The sequence below is a fragment of the Uloborus diversus genome, chromosome 7 (genome assembly GCF_026930045.1).
Source record: "Uloborus diversus isolate 005 chromosome 7, Udiv.v.3.1, whole genome shotgun sequence".
Lineage (NCBI taxonomy): Eukaryota > Metazoa > Arthropoda > Arachnida > Araneae > Uloboridae > Uloborus > Uloborus diversus.
In genome coordinates, this window is record NC_072737.1 from 17,403,685 (window position 1) to 17,420,339 (window position 16,655).

The window sequence follows — 16,655 nt, forward strand, 5'->3', positions numbered from 1 at the left end:
TGATTACCTTGGTTACTAGATTTTTTATTTATCATGCCACCATCCCCCAACCAAAAAAAAAAAAAAAACTGGAAGGGAATGTCCCTAATTCTTACATTTTTTTTTTTAATTTAAAAGTTATACATTTCAGTTAAAATGTTTTTACTCATGTGCTAAATACTACATTTTTTTTTCATGAAATAGTGGGTCAATGTTCATCAACTGGTCGGTCTATCCTACGACATAAGAAAATATAAAATCACTTTCAAGTGAAGAAGGTCTTATATAGATCAGATAATTTGGGCAGTTCAGGTGGTGATTCAAATTCAGTCCGACTATGAAGTATTTTAATCTCATTCAGATTATTGCTCAAAAACCTAAGCAACTTGTTAGTGATAGTGCTCGGGAATGGATATATTTTGCGATTTAGTTCATTTTCCAAATGAATTGAAAGAAAACAGATATTGTGCAATGTAGCTGTTGAAAGTATCTTACACGATACATTTCTTTTAAAATGAAAACCTTGTTATTTACTTTTTTGTAATTTCCAAAAAAATAACTATTGTAATTTCCAAAAAAAAAATAACTATAAACATTTGGAATTAGAAAGCTATTTTCCTATCCATTACAAATTTGGTTTTAGGAATTTTTCAAACAGGATTTTTGAATTAGTATCACAATTTTCCCTGTAATTGATGCTATCTTTCACTTTGTTTTCCACTATAGACTCTTTATCAATTTAAAACCAACCTCAACATTCGTTACTCCAAAATTGCTCTCATTGTCTAAAATTAAATATCTATTATTAGTCAAAAGGGTTGATTTTAATCAATACTTGTATTGTGAGTATAGATTTCACTGAAAATTACTCATTTTTGGTATTTACCCTTATAAATACCCGGGTACTTTACATGACTAAGAATGACACAGAGGAAGTGGGGTTAAATTTGTTAAAAAAAAGTGTATCATCATTTATAGGCAATCTCTGAAGTAATTTAATGTGGTACTTACATATAAACATCACTAGAGCTACAGATTTGACGTTTTTTTTTCCTTGTTGACAAAAGATAACTGTGTGTGTGCAAACAAATGCGGCAAATGTTTACTCTTTATTGGCGCAACTTCTGGCGCAGTGGTGTTAACTTACTTTCAGAGTAGTTGGGTTCTTTTGATCAACAGAATAGATAGTTTTGTTTCTATGACATAACTCCAAATTTTGGACCTGTGTCGCTTTTGTTACTAGAGTCATTATGGTTATTTAAACCATGAGTACTTTCAAGAGAAGTATCCCCCCCCCCCCGCAAAAAAAATGCTGCAGTTTGTGCTAAGACCCCTTTCTGGAGAGCACCTCTATTAAAACCAAGATGCAGTTATTTAAAAAAAATCCTGCTCTCTGTGAAACGCAAAAAGGTATTTCCCAGCATTTCAACTTGAGTAGGTAAGCAAATTACATTAACATAACCTGTCGACAAAATAACAAATTCAAGCATATAATTCGGTGTTATTGCAGATTTGCTGTTGATACATTAAGTTTTCCCTCCCCCCACCCTCAAAATTTGTTCAATTACTAAAAAAAAAAAAAGTCAAATTTTTTCATCAAAATTTTGAAACTTCAAATAGACTTGAATAAAAAAAATCAAAACATTATGAGAAAAAGTTTCATTCCAATCGAAATCGTTCGTGTTTGAATGGAAATTATTTCTCGGAAAAACAAGTGCTTTTCTTTGCGGAAAAAATATATATATATAACTCAAGAACAAATGAAATGATAAATAACTCACATTACACGAACATTGTTTTAGTAACTTATTTTTATTTTAAAAGCTAAATAAATATACATATCAAATGAACGTAAATGTACTATCACATTTTTAAATTTGAAATGAAAGACCAAGCATTAACTAAGTGAAACTTAAGCCAATTATGTCCGATTCATCAGCTGATTACTTAATTTCTCCGGCAGTTCTCAATCCATCAATAAAGTAAAAATATAAATCTCTTTTTTGAATACTTGTAGTTTTTCCATAAAAAATGTAATCATCATAAATACTTAAAAATAGATGAATTTCTAATTGATCCTAATCGACCGAACGTATCGGCATCGAATTTAATTATACAAAAAATTAAAAGAAAAAAACAAACATCTCTGCGAAACAAATTTTCACTCATGTTGCTTCCATACGAAATTTGAGAAATCCTAATGATTCATGCATTTATTTGTTCCACAGATACATTGCAGTAAGTATTAAGAAACACATGACGTAAAAAAATAACATTCCTTCTCATTTGAATATTATAAAGGTTCAATTTTCAATCAAAGAAATAGCTTTTAACCAAAACATTTACAGTAAAACTAAATAAGATTGTAACTTACGGATGGGCAACGGAATTTTCTTCAGAAACTTTGCAATGAAAGTGGCACCATTAATGAAGACGAAAGTATGGCTGCCGGTCAGATAAAATGCTACGCACGTACCACGAGACAAGATTCTAGCACCATACTTTAAAATATTGGCTATAACTATTATCTAAAATGAAAGCAGAAGTAATTTATAACATTTATAGATTCGATTAGCTGAAAATAACACACAAAAATTCCCAATCAAGACTTGAACACATCACACCGAAAACTTGAAAATCACTGATGAGGGGAGGCGTTGACAAAAAAGCAAAGGGGGAAAAATATTTTTTACATGTTTTATTATTTTAGAAAAAAGGTAATGAACGACATTCAAAACAAAAAGAATGACAGGCCTTTTGAAAAGCTTATTAGTTCAACATTTGCCTTTGTTTAGTAAAACAGGCTCCTTTTCTTTAAAATGATAAATTCGTTAAATGTACTACAGAAAAACATCAGACTCGTCACTGAAATAAGTTATAAAAAATAGTGGTCATAATGCCCTATAAAATCTTTAAAAATAAAGCCTTTTTATTGAAGTGTAATAGCTCTTTAGCGTAAAATTTTTAGAAACAATATTATGGAGCATTTTGTAAAAGATTGTTGCTTCAATAACTTCAACTTCTTCTTGAAAGGTTGATGCTGATGATTATTTTCTCTGAAATCTGAAAGGATATAGGATACGCTGCATTTGAGAGAATCTTAAAAATTAAGGAAACGGTAATTGCTTTTGAGAATATGTTATTTTTCAAGATATGCCTCAAATTTTACAGTGCTTTTGTCATTGTTGTAATAATTTGCACTTCAAATATTTTGTTGTTTTCCACATAACCTTGCATGTCCCCTGTATTCCTCTATTGGCAGTAAAACACTTCAATGAGTTTTTACTGTAAAAAAAAAAGAAAAAAAACCCTCTTTATTTTTAAGCAAATAATGCAACTTAGACTTTTAAAAAATGTATAAAGCTCAGAAAATACTTCTCTAATGTAGCACAGCATATTTGATGGCTACCTACCACTGTCTGCTAAATACTTTTGTTATTAGTTAATAAGTAAATATTTTTGCATTTATCATATCAGTTATTAAATTGCTGATTCGTTTATTTTTTGTTTCATCACTTATCATTAATGGAGTTTGCATTTTATGACTTTGTGAGAAACAATGATATGGTGAAAAAAAATTCAGAAAGTTAGAAATTTGTCTTTTGGGGATACTTTATGATTGAAGAGTTTTTGTGGCTTGGATAACTTTGTTATGAGAAGCCCTGCTTCTCCAAAGCTATGCTTTGGGAACCGTATATGTAGGCCTTTCATTCGGAATCTTTCCATTGAGAGGGTAAAATGTACTACACTCAATGTAAGTCGAAGCAAAAACCAAGCCAAGGAAATTTGAATGTAAGTGACAACTTTGCCAACAGGGCTCAATTAAGAGGCACATTACGTTCGCTTGCACCCCCCTTCACAAAATTCTATATCATAAAAGTGGCCTCTTCACAAAATTTCATGTATCTTAAAATTAGAATTTTCACAATGTTTCATTTGTAAAAACAGTTCTTTCACCTCTTTTAAGCTCATCATTTTGAACATTTCCAGAGAGAGGGCAAACTGTTTGTACTCAAGTAAGGTGAAGCAAAAACCATGCTCACTTCTTGTAAATATATTGATTTCCCAAAACGATAAAGAGACAATTGACTCCCCTGCCCTGAATAACGAGCGTGAGTATTTGGTGATCTGTTAAAGGGGGGGGGGGGTATTTTAGTTATCTGGAAATCAGCTAATCAAAATTTTATTTTTGATCGATCACTGCCGAATCTTCTTTACATTATGAAGTTCCACCTTACATAGTACTTTTTGCTTCATGTTTTTCTTTTTTTTTTTTGAAAATGTTTTTCTATGTTTGTTTTATCATAAATTTGTAGAAAAACTGGTCTACAATCCTTATCACAATGTTGGGGTTGTTTCCTTCAGTCAAAAGTGCTACTTTTAGTCACTGAAATTGATAGAATAAGCAAAATAAATAACATGAACCCAGAAAATTCTTTCATTTTCCCAACAGTTATTTTGTAATTAAATCTTTAAATGTCCGATTTTTCAAACAAGGCGTGGTCTTGGTGACGTCACAAATGATGCTCTTTGGCGCATTTTGTACCGCGTTTCCACGTTATGATAATCAAGAAGCAAATTAAAATTGCGCTCTATGCTTGCTACCAGCCATATCGTTGCCAATACACGTGAGTAAAGATGCGAATTAAATATTTTGCTCTGTGAATGGTTCTGTTGCATTGCTCTGTTCCATTTGTGATGTCATCAACAAGAAATGTAAACAATGAAAGCTTACTGATTGAAGTAATTTTTTTAAAATATTAAACTTAAACTAATTATTTAAAAAAAAGGTTAGATCATATGCTTTTAAGCATGCTCTTTCAGAAAAGAATACTTTAATATTTTGGAAATGACCCCATTGTCCCAAACAATGTTTTTTGTCACATAATCCACAGTGGCATATGGCATGTTGATCAATACAACCAATGCTTAATGAGTCAACTAAAATTTGGAATCTAAAATCAGTTGTAATAACATTTTTATTAAAATACTGTGGTAACATATTTGTAGGAATCACCATGCAAGCCGAAAGGAAGCACATGAAATACCCCTACACTTACAGTGCTAAGCTGGTGCAGTTTCCATACAAGTGGCATTGGGACAACTTTTGGCTACCAAGATTCGTTGCTTTAGGAATGGTTGTTTCTTTTCCATTTTTCCTTTACATTCATAGAAAAGGTGAGATTTTTCATTGCTTACTTATTTTTGTACAGTAGCCCCTCATTATATCGCGCCTCGTTATATCGCTCATTCGGATATATCGTTCTTTTCTTCTGTCTCCCGAAATATTAAAGCCTAAAATAAGAAAAAAAACTTTGCTTTAAGTTTGAAACCATTTCTGAAAACATATGGTATTGCACAGAGAAGGTCTCTTTCTTCTCAATTTTGTCAATGAACAAAAAGAAGCAATTCTGAATTCGCTGGAAAAGCAGCAGCAATTCCTGTCATCAAAATGTACATACCCGCACAGTATATTTCAGTTTAAGATGGTCTGTAAATTACTTGACATCTTCTTTTGTATTGATACATTGCCTTTACAAGGAGTGAGAGACATCAAGCAAGTGTCATAGTAGCCCATGTAGAAGAGAACATACGCCCTTCTTTTAGTACAGAAAAGATTTGTACTTGGTTGCACAAATCAGGATTTGCATCAAAGGGAATAATGATCTGGATGGGCGAAATAGTTTCCTGGAAACAATCTGGTTTCTTTTACTTTTCACATCCTTTCTACAGCAAGTAAAACGGATAAGAAAACCTACTCGGAATAAGAGGGTATTGGAATGCTCATTCTTATCTCGCGGTAGCTCAGAAAGATCGTCTTCATTCGCCATTTGATGATTTTAACTTTCTGACGGTGAAAATTTACTTAAATTTCAATCTTGTTTAAATTTCAATAGGTGTGATAGCACCCACATTGAAACCATTAGAAACTAATGTCAAAAAGAATGAATGCCAATTTACTTGTGTATTAGACATAACTATTTTTAATGCCCTCCGTTATATCGCACTTTCGGATATATCGCTCTTTTTCTTTGTACCCTGAAAAGCGCAATATAACGAGGTGTTACTGTATTGTGTTAATTGAAGGGATTAAAAAATCGTATTCCCACAGTCGGGGATGAGATTCTTCTGAAAAAAACCTCTTCCGGGGCTGTACAATAAACTAAACACGCTTTAAGTAACTGGAAGAAAGCAACAGAAAATAAAATGGTCGTTGAAAAATGAAATAGGGCCTTTCCTCGAAAGACAGTAATTTTGTCCCACAGGTGACGTTTTATACATTTCATTAAAAATAATTTAAAAGGTTAACAAACAAAATTTTGTTGCTTAAGAAATCAGAAATGTATGTGAATTCTTAAGCAAAATATTTTGTCCGTACCTTTAAAATTATTTTTTTTATGAAATATAGAAACAATCACACTCAGAACAAAATGATCATTATCCGTAGGATGGCCATATACATAATTTTTTCCCAATGATTTAATATATTATTTCTCAACAAATGCGTTATGTTTTCTTTATGTTGGAACCTTAGCTTTCAAAACCTACAGTTTGTTTTGTTATTGCTATATTAATAGAGCAAAAATACTAAGTAATGCATGCAGCAAACAACAAGAGGTTGACTTTGAATGTCCCGCACATAAATAAATTAAATTTTAAGTATGTATTAAAGTTATTCAATAAAAATAATACTGTGTCAGGAGTATATTTATATATATTGTAAAGATTAAAAAATATGCTTATTCTTGTTTAGTTAAAATATTAAGATCTATAACAAAATGTTGGTGAAATTATAGAGTTGGATTGTCACGCACATTACGGTGGAATGGCCCTATATATTATTCATGAATGGTTTAGAAGGTTTTATAAAAAAAAATCTCAGAGTTCCTTCTTGAAAATTATCCCAACCTGTGGAAATTACACAAAGCTTGATGAGCTAACTCGATGACTAACAAATAGTGGCTGCGATTCTGGGGGAGGGGGGCAACTGCCCCCCCCCCCTTCGCACTTTTCATGGTTCATTTATTTATTTCATTTTCCAATTCAGAAGTCAAAACTAGAAAGAATAAAAAAGCAGAAGTGTCAAAATTTTCAGATCATAATTATTTGTTTTACTTTGTATATCTGTTTACGAAACATTACTTAGCAGTAACTTTTATCTGATGTGTTCATTGTTTAGATATTAGTAAATTAATTGTTTATTTAAGCAAGCCATACTTAATGAAATTATTACCAAGTGTTTGTAACATCTCAAACTACCTTGGGGTAAATAATATAAGTCTGTTTCATTGTATACATCAGCGGTTCCCAACCCATGGGCCACGAAGAGCGTCTTACTGGGCTGTGGACACTGGTCAAGAATCTGAACCAAAAAAAATTTTTGTGTTTTAAATTACAATTTTTGCAAAAATTCACTCATTAGATGTACTGTCACTCAAAAATTCTCCCTGGCTGATAACCACTATGAAACTTTAAAGTTAAGATTCCTCATATTTCCTGGGAACTTTCCTCTATAATTGAAGATAAATCTAATGAGATTGAAATTTTTTTTACAGAAAATTTCAAAAGAAACTAGTATTAGCTTCAAGTTAAAAATGCTCCTCCTTTGTTGAACTAACTAGTAGACTAACTAGTAAATTGAGACACTTGAGGGGCTTTTCGACAACTAGCAATTTGAATGAGATTTTTCATTCCAGTTGAAAAAATTAATAATACAAAATGCATTGAATGTTGCAAGTAATTTGAGACTAAAACTATTCAGTTTCAATCCAGGTATCAACTCCCTCGTAGAGGAAAATTAGCATCAAAATCCAATGGAGCTTTAACTTTAATAAATGGGTTTTGAGTTTACTTACAGCTATGCCAGCTAAGTGAATACAATAAAAAGTTATTTCCTTCCATAAAAATTACTTTGAAAAGTGTTATTGTACAGTATATCTATACCAGTGGTGCAGCTAGAGGGGAGAAAGGGATTAATATCTCCAGAGCTCTTGTTTTTAACACACTTTCAAGCATAATATGGTATATTTACACTAAAGGACAGTTACGAGGAGCTGCCATCTCCCCCCCCCCCTCCATATACACAGAAAGTAAATTTTGGCTTTGCAAGTAATATATAGTAGTTAGTGGGCGTCAACGACGTTTTCAACAAGACTGGTGGGCCGCACGGCTAAAAAGGTTGGGAACCGCTGGTATACATAATTCATCAAAATCGTAAGAAAAACATGAGTTAAGCTATTAGATTTGTATCAATTACCACTCATATGCATCACAAAACCAGCCTTAGCAAAATTTTTAACTTTTTTTTTTCTCTTTTCTTTTATTTTACTGCTAAGAATTCTACAGCTTCTATTTGTCTTTTGGGTTTTTTTTGCCCCCCCCCCTTTTTTAGTCCCAATTGCCGCCTCTGCTAACAAATCCTAAACTTAAAGAATTTTTATTTTAACCTTTGTTAATGGAATTAACATCTTTGAATAAATTAGGTGAAATGTTATGAACTTAATTAGAAATGTTGTTTATGTTTATTTTTAAGAGCTTATTTTTATTCATCAAACTTTTAATAGGTATTTACAAGTAATAAGAATTAAACATTATAAAAGGGCACAAATTTGCAGGATACTGTATACATATGTTCCAAGGTTACAAGGATTCTTCAAAGCTAAGGAAGTAAGCTCAAGGGTAAAGACATCCAACAAACGCTTTTGTTGGGTGTCTTTGGATGTTGCAACAAGTTATTGGGTATTTAGTTTCTGTAAAGAAAACTTACAGCTTATTATTATAGTGTTTACCTTCATTTCATGAGATGGAGCTTCGTCTTGTTTTTGGATGTTTCACTGATGTGCTAAATTTAAATTAAGCTACCATTGTGTACATAATCTCAGAGTTTAGGAGAGGTCTATTACCTCCAGCTCTGTTATGGCTTTTCCAGACTGATGATTGCCCAAATTAGGGTGAAACTATAATCTCTGGATGTCGTAACTAATTGTAAGGTATTTGATTATAGTTTTGCCTAATCTCTGGCTAAGGTGCATAATTTGCAACCTATTAATCAAAAAATAGCTTCAATCAAATCTAAGGTCTTTGCTAAAATGCTGATGTAATTATCCATTTGGTATGTATAACCAAGGTTGGCATGATTTAAATCAGTTGATTTGAATTAAAAAAAAAATCATTTATTTAAACCATTGGATTTAAGTCAATTGATTTTTTTCGAAAAAATCATTGATTTAAACTATTTTTTAGTTTGGATGATTCAGAACAGATGATTGAAGTTTGAAAACCTATTGCTCATGCTATAGATAAAATTCAAAACAAGGACTTCCCTTGCGAAATCCACGTGTCAGTGGAAAATGTTGAGTAAAAATTTAGAAAAAGTGTTGGATAAGAAAGTACCACAAAAGATACGAACAAGCAATTTATGGATGCCATTGTGAAGGAGTTTTATTAAGTTCCTCTGTCTTAAATCGAAATGAAATTTCAATTAGTGTGGATGAAAATAATCAAGGTTTGGAATTTATTAAAGAAATATGTCCAAGCCTTGTCAGCATTGTTGCCAATTTCCAAACAAGTGGCCCATTTCAAAAATCAGCATTGATTGATAAAAATGTAACAGATACAATGACCGATTATGACTGTTGGGGTTCATTTTTTGCAATGGGAGGTAGAGAGAAATCCAGTTTATACACCAAATAACACAACAGCCATAGCATCATCTGCTCGAATTTCATTTTCTTAAAAAATGTTGTCTGAATTGTGTGAATTTTTCCTTTTAATAAAAAGCTCACATTTAATTTTTAATTTGTCCTTTCAAATTTCCTTTTATTTAGTTTGAATTATCCATTAGCAAAAAAAAAAAAAAAATGCATTTAGGTTAAAATATAGAAAAAAATAAATACTTAAATTTAAATAGAATATTTTGTGTAGATTCTATTTGAGTAGAATCTTCTATATACTAAAAAAAGTTTTTTTCTTATAAGAAACTGTTCCAAGCATTTTCCAAAATATATGTAAATTTAATAGAAAAAATCAAATAAATCTGATTTAAAGAATAAAAATTCAATTTTTTTCAATTCTTTAAAGAAAAAATCATGATTTTTTTAAACCCTTTGTGTAACTAAAATCTAACTAAAGTTACTTAATATTAAATTTCAAAATATATTTATTTTGTCTTTCATAGATGTAACTTGTACTTATGTGGTACATTTCTAACAAAACCTAGTTTCTCTTAATCTTTTTACTAATCGTAGAAACTTTCCTTCTGGCCAATTTTTCCCAACTTTGGAAGAAACTTAGCAAACCAATATTGCATGTAATATTTTCTTGTTTCTCTTACATTGTTTAGTATTAACATTTATGTTGTAATAAAACAAATAGCTTTTGTTTAAATGTTTTTTAAAAGGTAATTTTAACTTTTTATAGCATATTTTATTTTAATATTTTTATGAGTTTTTTTTTTTTTCCAACATTGTGTATTTTACCATATAAAGTTAAGAAATATTATAGCTAGCTTCATAGATCGTGAACATGAATTATTATGAAATAGTTTATTTAATTGAATTTAAATTTATTTGTTGCCTTCCTTTTCTAGTGAATTCTCCTGAAAATAAAGCAATCTGGGCTGAGAAGCACAAACAAGAAAGGCAATGTAAGTCACTGCTTTCAACTTCATTATAGTAGAATGAATACCTTTATAATGCTTCCCTATAAAATGCAATTCTCTATTTTAAAAAATCCAAGTTTTATTGATAATTATGTTACTAAAAAACCAAGAAATGCTGCCAAGTTTTTAGTTTCTGTCATCTAGTTATGAATTAAATGTTATAATCATACGCAAACTCAATTTCCGTCTTTAAAATTGGAGTATGTATGCTTAATTTACTTTGAACTTAATATATATATTTATATATATATATATATATACATAATTTTCATTTCATGGCACATATAAAAGGGAAAAAATAACTTTGATTTTGAAACAGTAATTCCATTGAAAAATGCTAAGTGAACTAAGTAAATGGTGAAATAAATGTTAGATCTTAAAAATTAAGTTTAGGTTTTCTTGTGTTTACTAGATGTAGTCATGTTTCAAGATGCTCTATTGTGTGGTTGTATATTTCTTGAGTTAGCAAATTTATAAAAACTATTGTGAAAAAGCAACTACATGTATACAAAACGCAACATAAATGTCACTCTGAGGAGACTATTTGGGCTATTTTATACATTTCAAGTTACTAAAGTTACTATTTTCAAGCAAAATGTTGATGGCAACCCTGATCCTATTTTTTCTCCACCCAATTTCTCAAAATATTAAATTTGGGAACGGGACAAAAGTGCAATTGATTTTGGGTAAAGATCTACTATTTGGATGAATGACACTTTAGACATATTCTTTGCTGTAAATAATTGCAAGCTATGTTTTAAGATTCAAACTTTTGCATCCGCATCCTTTAAATGTTTTAAATATTCTGAAAGTCTAGTTACTTGAACACGTGTTACATTAAATAAACCTATTAATTTATTTTTTAAGTATTGGTAGATATTAATTTAAGTTAATACTAACTTTTAATTTTTTCATATTTTAACTTTATTTTATATCTACTAAAGCTCATTAAGGAATGAATATTTGTTACAATGATACTAAGAATTTCTCATGAGGTGCTGCCATCGCTGAGAACTTGTTTCAAAACTTTAAACCCGATTTCTGAAGAATCGCCTCTTTGTCATGTGTTGCTTTTTCTCAAACATGATTACACAACAGAAAATTAAAGTATAATAATTATTTTAATACCATTATGTAGTCTGTATGTTTAAATGGATGCTGTGTGCCTAAATCAGAGCCATTAGTTCAAAAGTAAATTTTAAGTATATATTAAAACAGCAAAATTTAGGAGATTTTTTTTTCCTTTTGTATTTGGAAAAATTATTTTAAAAAAAAAACTTTTCTCTGCGTTTTTATTGGGGCAGACAACATGAAAGATAAAAAAAGAGATGTGTTTTGACAAAAAATGTGTCTATAGTTACGGCAAACCTAACCTGGCAGCGTCGTAATGCTGTGATTGGGATCTGTGTAGCCTTCACAGTTCTGTTAGGTTTGCCTCAACTATAGACAAATTGGACTAAAGATATTGTGTTTCGTAAAATGTGCTCATTACTAATTTTTATGCTGAAAATGCATTAAACTTAACTCAGTGACCTACAGTTAAAAAACAAGATTTTTAAGTGAAAAAAAAAATTATATCTTAGTGTGTACGTACACTTTAAAAAATCAGAATTGCAGTTGTATAAGTAGAGTTTACTGGGCCTTATTTATTTGTACCTCAAATAAATTTACCAATGGTAATGAAACATGTTTTTGAAGATAATTCTTAATGTATGTACTACTAGCATATTAGGATAGTATACATTTTGCTATGTTTTTATTAGCATGTAAGTTAATCAGTGGTTGAATTAAATCTGTAGCAATTTATTTTTGGGGGTACGTTAGAGACCACAGAATTACGAAAAATATTTTTCATGTGCCTTTTTGGATCCTCTTCAGGATCTCTTACTACTGCAATAAAATAAACCTACCACAAAGCTAGTAAAATACTTTGTCCTGAAAACTTTTAAAAGGATTTATCAATTTTTTGATTGATATGTGTTTTTATTTTAAAACAATGCACGTGATTTTAGTAAAATGTTCACCTACTTGTACTATACTATGTAAATCTTGTTTCAGATCACTTTCACTAAGTTGGCTGGATGTTAATTGTTAGCAGTTAATAAGAGAAGAAAAATTAAAGTAGAAAAATCTTTATTGTAAATGTGATGTCTTTGGCTTATAAAATATAATTTACATGAATGGTGTTTCTTTTTCTATTCAGTCTTGACAAAACTCTCACTAAGCTCCCACAGTTTTTTCGCCATTTCTGCATCTCTAGCTCTTCTGGATGGTGCCACTTTACTGCAGTTGCTGGAAGTTAAAAACAATAACTCTATTTAAAATATTAAATACCTAAATATTTATTTAAAGAATTTATCTTAGTTTTAAGAACTATGTATGCTAGACTAATTAACCTCATATTTTCATGTTAGAAGATAAATTTTAATTTTACCAACTACCTTTTGCCATTTAGTCTATGAATTCACTATCCTCGATCAATAAAAATCTGGTTTCAGAGCAAAATATCCAGACATAGCATATCGTCGCCTCAGAGCCACAGTAAGATATCTAATCCCAGAAATAACACTAAGATATCTTACTATTGCTCTGAGGCAACGATATTAGACATCAGCTGAATTTTCGTTTTTTTTGTTACATAGCAATTGTATTAAAGAGAAACCAGGTGGTAAAATATCAGGGGAGACAACCCACCGAATTTTTTTTTTTTTTGGGGGGGGGTGATTTTCCATCACCAAGATTGTTTTGTTCTGTGTGAATTTCCTGTTACATGCAATGCTTGTTTCGTGTGTGTTGTTTTTCTCCCAGTGCTTCGCAGAAAAGAAGGTTTCATTTTGAATGACAGCTGGGTGACTTGCTCTTTTGACGGCATGCCAGGTTGCTCCTTTGGCTCATGACGTCATTGTAGCGATCGTTTGCCTGGGCGTGTTGGGAAAGCATCTGATGTGCAAGTTTTAGGATGTTTGATGATGTGTTGTTGTGGGCATGCATTTGTTTCAGTGGCAGCAACTTTGATGGTGACCATTTGTCGCATGCTACAGGGTTCCCATGAAGTGAAAGAACGTGAGGGATGCTGAGTTTTGTGAGCGTCAGTTAAGATGGTTCGCTCGTAAGTGTTGGTGGTGCATTTGAAGTGTCCGGCGCGACCGGAACGAAAAGGTGATATGTTGAAGAAGCCAGTTCTGAAGATGAGTTCTGGATACCTCTCTTCTAGTGGCCTCACTGAACAATAAGTATCAGACAATTTCTTCTATTTGTTACTTTCATGTCAAAAAAAGAAAAAGCATGACTTTAACAAATTGAAAGTTCCGCCGTGTATTGGCGTGGGGGAGCGGATCTTGGTTTTCTGATGATACTGTGGAGACTGATGTGTTCAAGAATTTTTGGTTTTCATCTACCCCCTTGAATTCACTGACATTTATGCTAATATTGAATATTTAGCATGGTAACAATAGGTTTTTAAATTGGGTTTAAGTTATTTGTGGTTCTCCGCTGAAGCGGTAATTTCCTCAGAACAGATCTGGCGAGATTTGACTGCAGGTCGGAAATATGTTCACATAATAATAATTAAAAAAACATATCAATTGTAATATGTAGCAGATTTAACGGAATTCTATTTTCTACGTCTTTAGAAAATTTGCTGGTGTATTACCAGCTGAAGTTATTTTCATTATTGAAGTTTTCGGAAATTGAAACTAGATTATTGTGGCAAATTAAATGAGTGATATACTATAAATATTTCCTGTGTGATTTGATGATCTATATTATTAACCAGACATAACATGAAGAGTTATAAGCTTATTTTGAAAATAGTTTGGTTTTTGCCATAAAATGTTAAGTGCTGTTCTGACAAGCTTTCCTGTGTAGTTTTCGATATTATGATGTTTCTTATATGCTCCAAGCTACGGCCAATGAATAAGTCATTTTAACCATTCAATTTTGGCATTACTTATTTTTCATAAAATACTTTCCATTCATTTGTCACCAGGTCCAACACAACACAACATTATATTTTATTTTTCTTTAAATATAATAATTATTTTAATTTAATAATTATTTTAATTTAAATATATTAATTATTATAATTATTTCTTATATTATTAATTATTATAATTATATCTTATAATAATTATTTTAATTTAAAATTAAATTAAAATTTAATTTTTCTTTAAATATATTTTATATTTTAAATATTTTATTTTTCTTTGAATTCAGCACACTAGTGTGCTGAATTTAAAGAAAAATAAAATATAATGTTGTGTTGTGTTGGACCTGGTGACAAATGAATGGAAAGTATTTTATGAAAAATAAGTAATGCCAAAATTGAATGGTTAAAATGACTTATTCATTGGCCGTAGCTTGGAGCATATAAGAAACATCATAATATCGAAAACTACACAGGAAAGCTTGTCAGAACAGCACTTAACATTTTATGGCAAAAACCAAACTATTTTCAAAATAAGCTTATAACTCTTCATGTTATGTCTGGTTAATAATATAGATCATAAAATCACACAGGAAATATTTATAGTATATCACTCATTTAATTTGCCACAATAATCTAGTTTCAATTTCCGAAAACTTCAATAATGAAAATAACTTCAGCTGGTAATACACCAGCAAATTTTCTGAGGACGTAGAAAATAGAATTCCGTTAAATCTGCTACATATTACAATTGAGATGTTTTTTTTATTATTATTTAGTGAACATATTTCCGACTGCAGTCAAATCTCGCCAGATCTGTTCTGAGGAAATTACCGCTTCAGCGGAGAACCACAAATAACTTAAACCCAATTTAAAAACCTATTGTTACCATGCTAAATATTCAATATTAGCATAAATGTCAGTGAATTCAAGGGGGTAGATGAAAACCAAAAATTCTTGAACACATCAGTCTCCAAAGTATCATCAGAAAACCAAGATCCGCTCCCCCACGCCAATACACGGCGAAACTTTCAATTTGTTAAAGTCACGCTTTTTCATTTTCTGACATGAGAGTAACAAACAGAAGAAATTATCTGATACTTATTGTCCAGGGAGGCCACTAGAAGAGAGGTATCCAGAACTCATCTTCAGAACTGGCTTCTTCAACATATCACCTTTTCGTTCTGGTCGCGCCGGACACTTCAAATGCACCACCAACACTTACGAGCGAACCATCTTAACTGACGCTCACAAAACTCAGCATCCCTCACGTTCTTTCACTTCATGGGAACCCTGTAGCACGCGACAAACGGTCACCATCGAACCTGCTGCCACTGAAACAAATGCATGCCCACAACAACACATCATCAAACATCCTAAAACTTGCACATCAGATGTTTTCCCAACACGCCCAGGCAAACGGTCGCTACAATGACCTCATGAGCCAAAGGAGCAACCTGGCATGCCGTCAAAAGAGCAAGTCACCCAGCTGTCATTCAAAATGAAACCTTCTTTTCTGCAAAGCGCTGGGAGAAAAACAACACACACGAAACAAGCATTCAGGAGATTCACAAGCAACAGGAAATTCACACAGAACAAAACGAAAACAATTGTAGTGATGGAAAATCACCACGGGGGTCTTGAGCAATCATCTCCCATTTTATATTGACAATCACCAGAATATTGCTTGCCCAACATTGCACCATCTGATTTCCTTTAGTTCCAATTGCTGCAATACTTTCTAAGTGACAAAAATCTTGAAAGTTTGTCTCATTTCTGAAATGCAATCTCTAGATTTTTTTTGCACCAGAATCAGTCTATTTTTATCAATCTGCGATTAAAATTTTCAACACTAGATGGCAAAAGGATATTAATGATGAGTTATTACATCACTGATCAAGAATAGATTTATCTGTTCAACAAAAGTGTCATTACTTTCTAGACCCTAATAATAATATACTCCTATCACTCCCTTAAATAACAACAAACACTCAATTAAATCCAAAGAATTCAGACAATGAAAGCCATTTCGCTCCTTTTATTATGAAAAAATTTTCAATAAAATTACTTCAATGATTGTAAATTAACCTA

At 31.3% G+C, this 16,655-nt stretch overlaps 2 protein-coding genes across 3 annotated transcripts in view; one reads left to right on the forward strand and one right to left on the reverse strand.

Moving 5' to 3' along the window:
* Nucleotides 1–2,987: 2,987 nt before the first annotated feature.
* Nucleotides 2,988–12,820, forward strand: LOC129225992 (uncharacterized). Its single transcript, XM_054860565.1, has 4 exons — nt 2,988–3,097; nt 4,990–5,157; nt 10,568–10,624; nt 12,698–12,820. Exons 2-4 carry the CDS (start codon nt 4,998–5,000, stop codon nt 12,709–12,711), a joined length of 231 nt encoding a protein of 76 aa, XP_054716540.1. The 5' UTR covers nt 2,988–3,097; nt 4,990–4,997; the 3' UTR covers nt 12,712–12,820.
* The window catches only part of LOC129225991 (retinol dehydrogenase 13-like), a 36,305-nt gene continuing 32,411 nt past the window's right edge, over nt 12,762–16,655 (reverse strand). For both annotated transcript variants that reach the window (XM_054860563.1, XM_054860564.1), the window contains exon 7: nt 12,762–12,931. In XM_054860563.1, coding sequence (XP_054716538.1) covers nt 12,835–12,931 — 97 coding nt within the window. In that variant the 3' untranslated portion in view covers nt 12,762–12,834. The remainder of the gene's footprint in view (nt 12,932–16,655) is intronic.

Coding starts and splice junctions, on each gene's coding strand:
- LOC129225992 (XM_054860565.1), top strand. CDS start 4,998: ATGCAAGCCGAAAGGAAGCACATGAAATACCCCTACACTTACAGTGCT. Junction 5,158..10,567: donor CCTTTACATTCATAGAAAAG/GTGAGATTTTTC, acceptor TTCCTTTTCTAG/TGAATTCTCCTGAAAATAAA.